This window comes from Lipophrys pholis, assembly GCF_963383615.2.
Source record: "Lipophrys pholis genome assembly, chromosome: 2".
NCBI lineage: Eukaryota > Metazoa > Chordata > Actinopteri > Blenniiformes > Blenniidae > Lipophrys > Lipophrys pholis.
This window is the reverse complement of record NC_137636.1, coordinates 37,503,291-37,516,363: the sequence shown is the minus strand read 5'-3', so window position 1 is coordinate 37,516,363 and position 13,073 is coordinate 37,503,291. Positions and strand designations below refer to the sequence as shown.

Here is a 13,073-nt window from a genome sequence, read left to right as displayed (position 1 = left end):
GAAGTAGTCTGCACTGCCTGTTCCAGCTGGTGAAGGCTGCATCAGCCATATTCTAATCATGTTCAACATGTAGCCCAGTTACTGTATGAGCCCCGCAGCTCAGAGTTACATGATGCCCCTGAACGCATCACTCAGCTCCTGCAGTTAAAACCTGACCAGCATGGTGCTCAGACACAAACTTTCTCTTTTATTACTGAAACAGTTCAGGGAAATGTGTTTCTGAAAACATTCGGTGCCAGAAGTAAGCTGTGTAGCTGGAAAGGGAGTAGTGGTGGTTGGGGGGGGCGGGGGGGGTGAACTCAAGATGTGGCCAGAACATACTCTAGGAGTCTGCCTTGGTCTGTAAAAATGCAAAATCATCACAAAAGGACGTGACATTTTGTGACTTTGCGCTCCGATCACGCAGTCGCCATTCTGACACACATTGTAACTTCTCCGTTTGACTTCAGCCCCGACTGAAGTCAAAGACAACAAAACACAGCCGAGGCTTAAGGGACGCTTTTCCAGAATGGAGAAATTAGAAAACGTTGCCTCAGCTTTGACATGTGAACAGGCAAGACGCACATTAGATGAAAACGATGATGTCAGCGGCCCGTTTATAACCACCTTGCTTGGTGGTTTGTGGAGCTGATTGGAGCCTTTCATTGTGACTCCCAGAGAAAGTGGAAAATTAAGCACAAGTCAAGGCGCAGCGTCGCGCTGCAGCCAGGCAGCAATCGATCACGTCTCAAAATGAATATCAATATTCAGATAATCGGGTATTTTAGCCTTTTTAGTGTCGCTCAGTTTGAAGTTTGCCAGGAGACCCGTCTGTTGTCCCGGTTTGGCAGGTTGTCTGCTCGTTAAGTTGAGTTAAAGTTAAACCCTGTCTGTTCACGCTGTGTGTATTTCTACTGTATTTCTGTGGCGGCGTTACAGCTCCACCTATCAGCCTGGAATACATATTTATATAGAGTAGTTTTCATAGTGCCCCGTGTGGACGGGAAACTTTAAGAACTACTAGGTGAAAGAAATGATTTGCTTCGGTTCGTGTGGCTCCGCCCACACCGCAGGTCTTGATGCTCAATTCAGATTTTTTGCTGGGATCCGAATTCTTTTCCATGATCATTTCAGTCGCGACCTGCTGTCTGAAGGTGATCGGACCGGATGTGTTCGGGCCTCAGAGAGCAGAAGACGACAGAAGTCAAACCGAGCAGCACACCGAGCAGCACCAGGGTTGCCAGGTGTGACTCACTGTTTCCAGCCTAAACAAGGTAAAACCCAGGCGCCTCAATAAAAACCAGCCAAGATCTCAACCTGTGTAGGAATCATGTTAAAACCATAAAACTATCATATGTGTAATAAAGAACACGTCATAAACATTTAAATGCACAAAACAAAGTTAAAAGGGAAGAGTTTGGCTCCTCGATTGGGGGATACCTACACGTCAGTCACACGTTGGAAAGCAGTCGATGTAGAAAAACCTCAGAATATGAACGAGGCCCGGGTCTGATGTGAAAACAGCATAATGGAGTTTTGACATGGAAACAAGAGGCTGATTCACTGAGTGAATCTGGACCAGGGGGTTTTACCCTGCAGGGGGGTGGAGGCCTCAGGTAAGTTCTTACAGTAGCAGGCGGGTTAGAACTCTTCTGTCAAAATGTTACTCACATAATGGAGCTCACTCATGTTTTTATAAAGTGTTCTGTCCTGTAAACACTTTATTTTTCATATATTGGTTTTTTTCTAGCATTTTCCCATTTGATCGTCACTAACTCTCTTCTCCCTTCGCTTTTCCTTCAGGATCTGATTTTGTGTAAAAATCCATCAACTCTTGACTAACAACTTTTATTTTCTGCCCAAAAATGAAAAACAAACAAACATTTACACGTGATAAACTTGTTAAAACAGATGAGCGTGTTCAGAACCATGGAGACCGAGGACGACAGTTTCAGTCACACACGTTCAGCTTTTGTTAAAAGCGAAGGCCGACAGCTTGGAGGACGTGTCGACAGGTTTCTTCTTTTTGGCGTTCTTGTCGTCTTCCGCCTTCTCATTTTCCACCTCTTCTCCTCCTGCCGCCGTTTCTGCCCTTTTCCTCTTCTTCACATCTGCTGCGTCTCCAGTTTGGCCTTTAGCGCGCTCAGTCCACGACTGAAACAGGAAGGAGACGAACACGCCGATCACCAAATCAAAACTCACATTGTTCCTCCATTCAGGCTTCAAACACTGACATGACCACCACTCAACACACACACATGAACACACACGTGCGCACTCAGGCGTGTGGTGGAAATTGCATCCTGTCATGTGTAATCACTATTGACAGGCTGCGTCTCTTCGGCCCGGCGGCGCGTTCCCTCCTCACGCTTTCATTTTGTCCTCTCTCCGAGTCGAGACAAAAGGAAACGCTTTCCTGGACGTAATGGAGCCCAGATGAATCATCGGGTGCACGCACGCACGCACGCACGCACGCACGCACGCACGCACGCACGCACGCACGCACGCACGCACGCACGCACGCACGCACACCATTGGTGTGGCGACGCCTCAATATTCAACTCAGTTGATTGTGTTTCTACAGAATAATGTGATCAGAAACAACTTCTATGTCTGCACACATTAGAACACACAGCAACACACACGTGCAGAGACGACGACCCACAGAGAAAGAAACGTTCACACAAACGCAGCAGCGCAAACCTGAAGATATTTTTGTTCTTCGCCGTTTACTTTAAAGACGAAGCTATTTTTTGCTAAACTTCTCATATATTCTGGGATAGAAGATCATTTCTTCTCATTTCAGCCGTGCTTCTTTAAAGGTCTTCTGATTGGCCAGCCGACAGGAGCCCGCAGACGTGCAGCATCAAGTCCTTGTAATTTAACATCAGCCTCGCCGTACTGCCGACTGCCGCTGTGCTTTTAACATATTTTGATGAGTTCAGTTTATTTGATCACGTTAACACTCGTCAATGTGACGTTATATGTGATAAGTTAAATAGCGGTTCTCTACTGAGTGAAGAACCTTTAGAAATGTGTCAGAGGGACAATTGACTGGATATAATTTTGTATTTCCAGTAAAACACCCGAGAGCAAATCAGTCTGTAGCAGCCAACAACATAATAATGGCAACTAATGTCAGAAAACTGAAAGATCAAAATCAGCCTGATCTGGACTTTGAAATGCAGATCTCAGAATTATTCTGCACCGTGAGGTTATTATCATAAGATCAATGCTTTGTGCCCTCGCAGGCAAAACACAATGGAGTGGGCTCCCAGGCAACACCCCCCCCCCACCGGTTTCTGTCATTCATTTGTTCATCATTGGTTGTGATGAGCGAGTTGATGTATGCAGGGTCAGGACCGGACCGCCACAGAACCTCTCAGGTGGATGAAAGGATGAGGAGTGTCATTACCGACTCCACCACTCTCATTTATTCAGCGACACTGTGTGTGTGTGTGTGTGTGTGTGTGTGTGTGTGTGTGTGTGTGTGTGTGTGTGTGTGTGTGTGTGTGTGTGTGTGTGTGTGTAAAAATCGATTATAGAAAGCTGGGGGGGGGGGGGGGGGGGGGGGGGGCTTCACCTCCTGCAGCTGAGGCCACATATGTTAGAAAAATCAAATGTTTATTACGCAGTCATGTTTTATAGTGAATTCTTATTTTCAGAAATCAATCCTAAGAAAGGTTTCATGGTTTGTTTTTTGTGTGTTTTTATTTTACAAGACATTTTCTCAACTGTTTTTTTCCCCAAATCAGCCTCGATCCTGATTTTCCGTATTTCATTTTTTTTTTTTTAAAGAATAATCTTTATCCATAATTCTTGACATTTGTCTTTTTTTCAGTTGCCTGACAGATCAGCAACATCCAAGGAAGAAAGAAAACTACACCAAAAAGCACAAACAAAGAAAAAACTAAACAAAATGGAAAGAAAAAACCCAACAGACAAAAAATAAAAAATCTGTTTCAGTCTAGAGGTACGTCCAAATAGTCCCTCCTGCTGTCTCCTTATCTAACCCCGGGAGTGTTTAGTGTGGCGGCCATGATAAGGACTGTCTGAATTCTCAATAAGCAAAGGAAATGAGGTTCGTTGCTTCTTTTAGAACCTCCTGAAGCTTAGGAACCACTGACATTTCCTTTAGAACCTCCTGAAGCTTAAGAACCACTGACGCTTCCTTTAGAACCTCCTTTAGCCTAGGAACCACTGATGCTTCCTTTAGAACCTCCTTTAGCCTAGGAACCACTGATGCTTCTTTTAGAACCTCCTTTAGCCTAAGAACCACTGATGCTTCCTTTAGAACCTCCTTTAGCCTAGGAACCACTGATGCTTCCTTTAGAACCTCCTTTAGCCTAGGAACCACTGATGCTTCCTTTACCAAAGGAGACCAGCTCATGTTCTCCCACAATTCCTTGTGGCGACAACATTTAAAGGAACCCGCTCATCGGAGCGTTCAGGGAAACTCAGGATGACTGAAAAAGGAGCAGATCATGTAAGTTACCAAAGCAATAATCTGCCTAGAACAACTTGAGATCATCTAGAACCCAGATTAACTTTTTGTAGTCCATTTTCAGAAACTTGTAGTTCTTTCCCACCATGGCAGACGTCACTAACTAGAGCCGCCGTCGCATTATTATGACGTCACTAAGTGAAAGTCTGACTGCCTCACCACCGTGATCTCCTTTACTAACTCCTTTAGGAAGTCTCCTAACACCTTTACTAACTCCTTTAGGAAGTCTCCTAACACCTTTACTAACTCCTTTAGGACGCATCCTAACACCTTTCACTAACTCCTTTAGGGAGTCTCCTAACACCTTTACTAACTCCTTTAGGAAGCCTCTTAACACCTTTACTAACTCCTTTAGGGAGTCTCCTAACACCTTTCCTTAACTCCTTTAGGAAGCCTCCCGACACCTTTACTAACTCCTTTAGGACGCATCCTAACACCTTTCACTAACTCCTTTAGGAAGCCTCCTAACACCTTTCACTAACTCCTTTAGGAAGCCTCCTAACACCTTTACTAACTCCTTTAGGAAGTCTCCTAACACCTTTCCTTAACTCCTTTAGGAAGCCTCCTAACACCTTTACTAACTCCTTTAGGAAGTCTCCTAACACCTTTCCTTAACTCCTTGAGGAAGCCTCCTAACACCTTTTCTTAACTTCTTTAGGAAGTCTCCTAACACCTTTCACTAACTCCTTTAGGAAGCTTCCTAACACCTTTCACTAACTCCTTTAGGAAGCCTCCCAACACCTTTCACTAACTCCTTTAGGAAGCTTCCTAACACCTTTCACTAACTCCTTTAGGAAGCTTCCTAACACCTTTCACTAACCCCATGACGTCATCCAGGGGTTAAAGTAAAGTCCATAGTTAAGGAGTTAAGAGGGACTTTTCAGACGCACCTTAAAAGTCCCTCTAGTGCCTCTACTGAGAACAGGCTGTGTGTGTGTCTATCTGGCCACGCCTACTCCAGGACGTCTCAGGGGGAAGAGCTTCCTGGTGTTTCAGATTCAGTGGTTTGCCTGTTAACCGATGACCAATAGGACACATACAACCAAAGTAAGCAACACATTCAGACAGTATTTTTAACTACCAGTGTTTTGGATTAACCCGGTTTCCCTGTTATATGGTGACCGACTTCCTTTACTCTCCATCGTTGCAACTCGTAACAGCAAATGTTTTAAAATAAGACTCAAAAGGTAACGACACTAGGATGCGTCCTTGTAAACGCTGTAAAAGCTTCCGTTGTTTTTAATGTCCATCATTGGCAGCAACAAGGAATTAAGATTGGCAGTTACCGGGGAAACCATTTCATCTGAAACCCCGGAAAGCTCTTCAACCCGAGACGGGCCTGGAGTCAGCCTGTTCTCAGTGGAGACACTAGAGGGACTTTTAGAGTGAAATTCAAAACCAAGGCTGATTTGGGAAAAATTTATTTTGAATGCGATGATGTTGAACCTCTGACAGCTAAAAGTGGTTAAAAAAAAAAAAAGGAAAGAAGATGCATATTAACTGTTTAATTAAAAATTGGCTCACCAATGGAGGACTAACTGTGCCAAAATTCACCATTTAATTTATAATTTCATGATATAAATGTGCCAAAATTAAATAAACAAACCATAAAATAATTAATTAAATGTGGTATTAATTAATTAAAATTGGAATTAAATATGTAAATGTGTCTAATTAAAATAAATTCATTTTATGCAAACAAAACATATATAATTATTTCACTATTCAATTAAACATCCCATGCCAAAATAAATAAATAAATACCCCATTAAATATTTAATTAAATGTATCATTAATTAAAATGTTAATTAAATAGATAAATGTGTCATTAATTAATTAATATATGAATTCCTTTTATGTAAGAAACAAACCAAAACATAGAATTATTTCAGACAGTGTTCCTGGTTTCTCATCACACGTTTGAAGAGTGCTGTGGTGAGACAGGAGGATTGACGGGCTGAGAGGAGCGTGACGTGTCCTCCGATCGCAGGCCGATTATCAGTGCCGGCTAATTGAAGGGCTCTGGATTTAGATTACAGAGTCGTGAACCCGATGCCTCTCCGAACGTCATTTATTTACCTCATCAGAAACCTTGGACGCAATGAGAGAAGTGATAAAACAAATATCTGAGAGCGCCTGCCTGCCTCAGAGGGAAACTCTCCTCCTGGGATTGAACAGGAACTTGTCCAGGAGTGCGTTAACGTGATTCCCTTCCTCTCAGGGGCTTTTCCACCACAAAGAACCGGGTTCTAGTTCAGTTCTTAAATGAGCAGCTCCAAAGAACCGGTTGTTTTTCCCCCATTGTCAACGGATCCAAGTGAGAGCCACATCATTACGTCACTCCAAAACGTGGTACGTCACTGATCTCATCCAGGAACCAGGAGACGGACAAACAGTGGTTCGGTCCGGGTCGCTCCATCTAGTCTGACCTGAACCTCGGATGCACCAAAGAGCCAGAAAACATTGAGTCTCCTCGTCGCTCTATTGATGTTTTTTCATGTCTGTCTTGCTTTAGTCCGGAACCCCGGAGTGGACATCGAGAAAATAATAACAACAACAATAATAATAACAGTGGAATGAGTTTGTGTCTTAATTTTCACCATCTCAGCATCACATTGTGAATTTCTGCTCCTTTCATTTTATTTCTGGACGTGTCTGAATCAAAAGCTTCAACATGGAGGAATGGAGGTGTAGAATGATAGAACGCTGCTCTACAGCCGTTTCCATGGTAACCTAGGTAAACACTCTGATTAAAGTTCTCTTTCACATGAAGCCATTAAAAGGCTCATTTTAGCTCTAAAAACTCCAAGCTTTCATTTACAGTAGTTTTGTTTAGTAGTTCCTGAGGAACCAGAAGTCTGGCTTCATTATAAAGAAGTTCTGTGGGTAGAAAATATTAATGATGCGTCTCATAGCGGAGAATGAAAAGCCTGAAAAAACCACAATGGAAAACTGCTTCTAGATTCTAGATCCGACCAGCTGACAGGGCAGGAGCTCTGCAGCAACAGTTAGAGAACCATCAGCTCCACGATCGCGGATTAAATTATCTCGTTCCCTCGTATTATTAACTTGAGGGAACGACTTATTGTATCGTTCCCACGTTATTATTTTTTCTCTATAACCACTCCGGGGCTCCGTGTTCACTGTAGATTTCTGAAAGCCGGTTCAGCTTCTCTTCCTCTTCGTAGGTAGTGATAACTCCGCCCTCAACTGATGACGTGTCAGACCCCGCTCTGGCTCCACTCTGGCTCCACTCTGGCTCCACTCTGGCTCCACTCTGGCTCCACTCTGGCTCCACTCTGGCTCCACTCTGGCTCCACTCTGGCCCAGCAAAGATGTGGGGCCGGCTTAGCACCAGTTTAGCCCCTTCGAGGCCGGGGCTTTGGTGGTGGAAAGACTAAGAACTGGTACTAAATCTGGCCCTGAACTAGAAGCTGGTTCTTTCTGGAGGAAAAGACCCCAAAGAGGATTTCACTGGAAAGCAGACGTTAAAAACGAAGGAGTTTTCTTTGCATTACAGCCGAGGATTTACCAACCACATGTAGGAAACCTGGGTTTCACCGTTCAGTTCAACAACAGATGATTTCATGTTTAATTAACGGCTTTGTTTTAACTCACTACTGACTTTAACTACTAACGATAATCAACCAATTACATCTGTTGGCTCTAAAGGCGCGGTTCCACCCCACTTTCTGTTGAGGGGCGGGACGGGTTTTCGCGCGGTCCGACTTAAAAAGTTGTGGATGGTACGGAAAGAACCCGCGACTGCCGGCAACGGTTTTCCGCTACCCCTCCGTTGAGGTAGCTAGCACCGAGGAACGGGTCTGTGAGGAGGAGCGACAACGCAGCCCTCTACTGGTTGGTAGTGACGATCGTCACTCTGGACTTGGACACAATATTTCATCGGCCGTAAACCCTCCTGTTGTTTACATACACGGCTTTGCACTCACTGCTTGATTTGTTAACTGGTTTATTGAAACGTCGGCGCGCAACACAACATCGTGGTCTTTTAACGATACAGACGCTCCTCCTCTCAGGAACAGGAGGAGGAGATTCAACAGGAGCTGGACGCTGCAATGAGAAAGTTTAACCTGCGTCACAGAGAACAACTTTGCTGGACGCTCTCCGAGTCGTTCACAACCCCGCCTACATTTTAACCGTATTTTCTGAGGTGGACGGTGAGACGGAGTTGGTCCTGGGTGCGCTTTGCCACATCGTAACCTCCTGCTCCACCCGGCTCCACCCGGCTCCACCCCGCTCCACCCGGCTCCACCCGGCTCCATCCCACTCCAACACGTACTGCGGTGGAACAGCGGCTTAACATTCCCTTAAAGACGTTTGTGACTGAACCGGCGGAACGTGAAAGACATCAGATAGAGGTTTGGTACCACATGATGAGGCCTGCGTCTGCTGAGGGTGAAGGAAGCCTCAGCCGGTGTTTCTGGGTTCTGGGTGGTTTTTGGTTTTGGGCTGAACCCAAACTGGATCACACACCTATTCACCACACACACATTACTGATAAATACTAGTGAGTATTAATAGTGATCAATATAAACAAGTGTTAATAATGATAAATATAAATGTGTGAAAAGTGATAAATATAAAAGAGTGTTAATAGTGATAAATATAAAAGAGTGTTAATAGTGATAAATATAAATGAGTGTTAATAGTGATAAATATAAGCGAGTGATAATTACTAATTTAACTAAAAAAAAAAAAATAAACTGTGTGAATGATCTAATTTTGAAGTTACTCAATGAAATATGGAGCAATTCTAACCATGTGAATAAAACCATCTTATCCTCAAACATTTCATTCACTCATTCATTATGTTGTCAGAAAGAAAAATATACCAAAATATAATTGAAAATAAAAAAGATAAAACCATCTAATGCCTGTTCCAGCAGAGAAACTGGCTAAAAGAAATCCTGAGATAAGGATTGATGATGTTGGAGCAGTTGGACTGTGAATCTAATTTGGAGGTAAAGGTTCCAGATGTTTGGACTGTCCAGGTTCTCCTACCAGCCGCTCCTCCGCCGACAGCGTCCTGAAGCGTCCCATGGCCTCCCTGATGACGTCTGTCTCCTCCAGGTCGGGCTGCTCGGCGCTGATGCTCTTCCTATTCTCCTCCAGCCACAGCTGGAAGCCCGTCTTCGGCCTGCAGACACACGCCACGTTTAGAGAAGCACGCACGCACACACTCTTACTCACGCACTCACACACTCTTTGTACATAGTGTTGCTGTTTAATGGATTAGATCTCTGTATTAGATGTCATTTGCGACTTGAATGTGTTGATTTATGAGATGATTTCAGAATTATTGATGAATTAATACATTTTATTAATAAATGCCTGTTAGCTGAATTGAACGCTTCTTGGTGATTATTGTGTATTTATTGTTGACAATTCACTGGTTTGTAACAGTCTGTGCTCGGATCTCACACCTTCCCTTTTATTTAAGATTGTTATATTTTTACACAGAAATATTAACTAACTTAAATAAACTTTTTACAAACAAGAATGATATTTTGGAATTAGCTATTTCCAGTTTATCTGGTGGTGCCCCTTTTTATTATTAATGAATAAATAACAAATTTATTCAAATTAATAATTTTTCATTAATAAATTATTTTTGATAATTCATTAACTTTAAGTAATTAATCAATTACTTTAGAAGTGTTAATGACAGTTTATTTCCAGTAATAATTAATTTTTTTTTTATAAAACTACAAGTGATTTATTACTTTTAGTTATCTATTACTTACAGTAATTTAATGCTAATAACCAACCATAAATCCCAACACAGGAGAATAAAAGTGAAGAGTCTCACCGCTGGTTTTCAGTGTTTTCTGGGGGCGGAGCTACAGGCTGAACCGCCACTTCTTTGTTCTCCTGGCTCTTCTTCTGAGTTGCCTTGTTGGAGCTGCACATCTGCAGCAGGGTGGACTGAGTCTGCAGACACACAGGGAAACACTCACAGCGAGGGGACTCCCGGTTCGATTCCAGGTTTGTGGGGAACTTTGTGTGGCGCTTGCATGTTCTCCGTGTCTGAGTGGCTTTGAGCTGGTGTCTCAGAGGTGATTTTCCCTGACTGAAGATACTATTAAAAAAAAAAAACTTAAAAATGTGATTAATCGTGATTAATTACAGAAAATTGTGCGAATTAATTAGTTAAAAAAGGTTTTATTGATTGACAGCAGAACTTTTCTTTTTAATTTTCAATCTGTATTTTTTTAAGTGTTTTCCTGTTTCCTCTTTTAATGTATTAGTTTTACCTGCTGTGTTTTGGATGTGGTATCAGCTCAATTCAACATGTGCCACGAACAAATGAATCTCATGAAATAAACCTTCATTTTTCAGGAGTGTGTCCTCTTCTGCTGATGATGTGTTTGTTTTATTTTACTGTATTGAATCAAAATTCCATCCTATTGGCTGGTTTTTAGCCAAACTGAATCTGATGACTTCACTTGCAGATTGTTTTGCTTAAAGCAAGAAAAAACAACAACAACACTACTACTTTGCAGTACACATTTTCTGAAATCTGCAGCTTTCAATAATGAAAATGAGGTTTTTGATTGGCGGAGGATGTAAGTGTGGCACCTTCACACGGATGAAACTTCCCGCTGCTCAACACTTCCTGAGACTTGTCTGGAATATGGAAGTGTTACTGGCGTGTAGCTGGAGGTGGTACCTTGGTCTTGGGCCTGGGGGCCAGCGGTTTGAGGACGGGGGTTTTGGTGGTTTTCCCTGCAGATCCGCCGAGCGGCGCAGACTTCCTGCTGGCCGCCATGTTGTCCAGGATGTTTGTGACTCGAGGCTGACCGGAGGAGGCCGGAGGTTTCCCCGAACCAGCAACCTGCACATCAAACATCCCATTGGTCCAAATACAAGACTTTCTTTTTCTTTTCTTGACGTGGAGTGTGAGGCGCCGCATCATGTAATAACGGTGCAATATGTAATCATGTAATACATTTTCAACTCATTATGGAATAAAATTCTTGAACGCATTTTCGAATAAACTTTGCCACAGTTTGTAATAACTTGATGTGTCATGCAACAAGTACAACAAAAATCAAGGTTAATGATCAAATGCATTCAGTGGCACTTACCATCTGGTTTAATTTCTAAATGTCTGGTGGAAATACTGATTGTCTTGTACTTTTAAAAACTACCAGCCACAATGGCGGCTGACCTAAACAGTCAAACCTGACTTAGTGATGGTAGAACACAGGATCTGTGTTGGCGGGACAAAGACTGCTAGTCCAACGGAATCTTAATTTTTTCCTCATTATCAAACATAGAACCATGTATTCAAATAAAGGGCAACATTTATTACATAATGCACCAAATTACATTTTCTAAAAAAAAAAAAAAAAAAGTGGAGTACCCACATTTTGTAATAACTGTCGCAATATGTAACAAGTTATTACAAAATGTTGCAAAGTTTGTTAGAAAATGTGTTCAAGAAGTTTATGACAAGATGTGGCAGATTGTTACAAAATGTGGCGTTATTACATAATGACGAACATTTATTACATAATGCGGCGCTCCAGGGTGTTAGATAGAGTTTTGCATCACAGCAACATGAAGGCCTCAGAAACAAGAACAACATGCTGGATGTGATGAGCAGAAACTGGACCAGGATTCAAGGCCAAAATGAATTTGTAACCCAGAAACTGTCCGACGTCTCCATGTTCTGCTTCTGGGCTTTTAAAAATGTTAGCAGCTGCTTCATTCAATGGCTTGGTGAAAAGTTCCCATCTGATCGGTACAGAATTAACGATAGATGCATTTCAAAACTGAAAAGTAAACCGTTGTCAGTTATTTGAATATTATTTCGGCAGTCTTCAGAAAACAAGACGGAACAAATGACACTCAATTATACAACTATTCAGATGAAGGGGTGGCGGTTGAAGCAAAAGCTTATTCACAGCGACCACATCACAAGAAACAACAAGGCTCTCTGCATAATGTCACAGAACATTTGATTTAAACTAATATTACAATACACGTTCCATACACACACACACACACACACACACACACACACACACACACACACACACACACACACACACACACACACACACACACACACACACACACACACACACACACACAATACTGTGGCAATATTTAAAATAATATTTTCTAACAAAATATAACTTTTATTCTGTTTATTAAGTATTAATATATTTTATACCATTATATACATATTATATGATATTGCTGTTCTAGGTAAAAGTGTTGCTCTTCTTTGTTATACGTACTATTGATATATGATTTAAAAAGCTTTTGAACTGGTTCATGTTGGTGCTTTTGTTTTATTTCATCCTTTACGCAGTTCCATAATTTATCTCGTTATTTTCATACTCGTCCTATTCAGTGTCGTTTCTAAACTCCAAAACACAAAAAAGGAAGTTTGAAGTAATTTTTAGATTTTAATTGGGATCATTCTTTTGCCTGAGGGAAGGACCAGTCAATCAAACTATATCAATACTGCACAATACTTAGTACAGTGAAGTGCTTTACGGGGTAAAAAGAATAACTGAACATTTTTGGGATTTTGATGTCATATCAGTTAAACTAA

The 13,073-nt window shown here is 42.1% G+C and overlaps 1 protein-coding gene across 1 annotated transcript in view; it reads right to left on the bottom strand.

The window, feature by feature from the left end:
* Positions 1–1,808: 1,808 nt before the first annotated feature.
* wdhd1 (WD repeat and HMG-box DNA binding protein 1) overlaps positions 1,809–13,073 on the bottom strand; it is a 31,943-nt gene continuing 20,678 nt past the window's right edge. Inside the window, exons 23-26 of the mRNA XM_080492838.1 lie at positions 11,175–11,339; positions 10,314–10,435; positions 9,506–9,641; positions 1,809–2,133 (exon numbers count right to left, since the gene is read on the bottom strand). Coding sequence (XP_080348964.1) covers positions 1,945–2,133; positions 9,506–9,641; positions 10,314–10,435; positions 11,175–11,339 — 612 coding nt within the window. The 3' untranslated portion in view covers positions 1,809–1,944. The remainder of the gene's footprint in view (positions 2,134–9,505; positions 9,642–10,313; positions 10,436–11,174; positions 11,340–13,073) is intronic.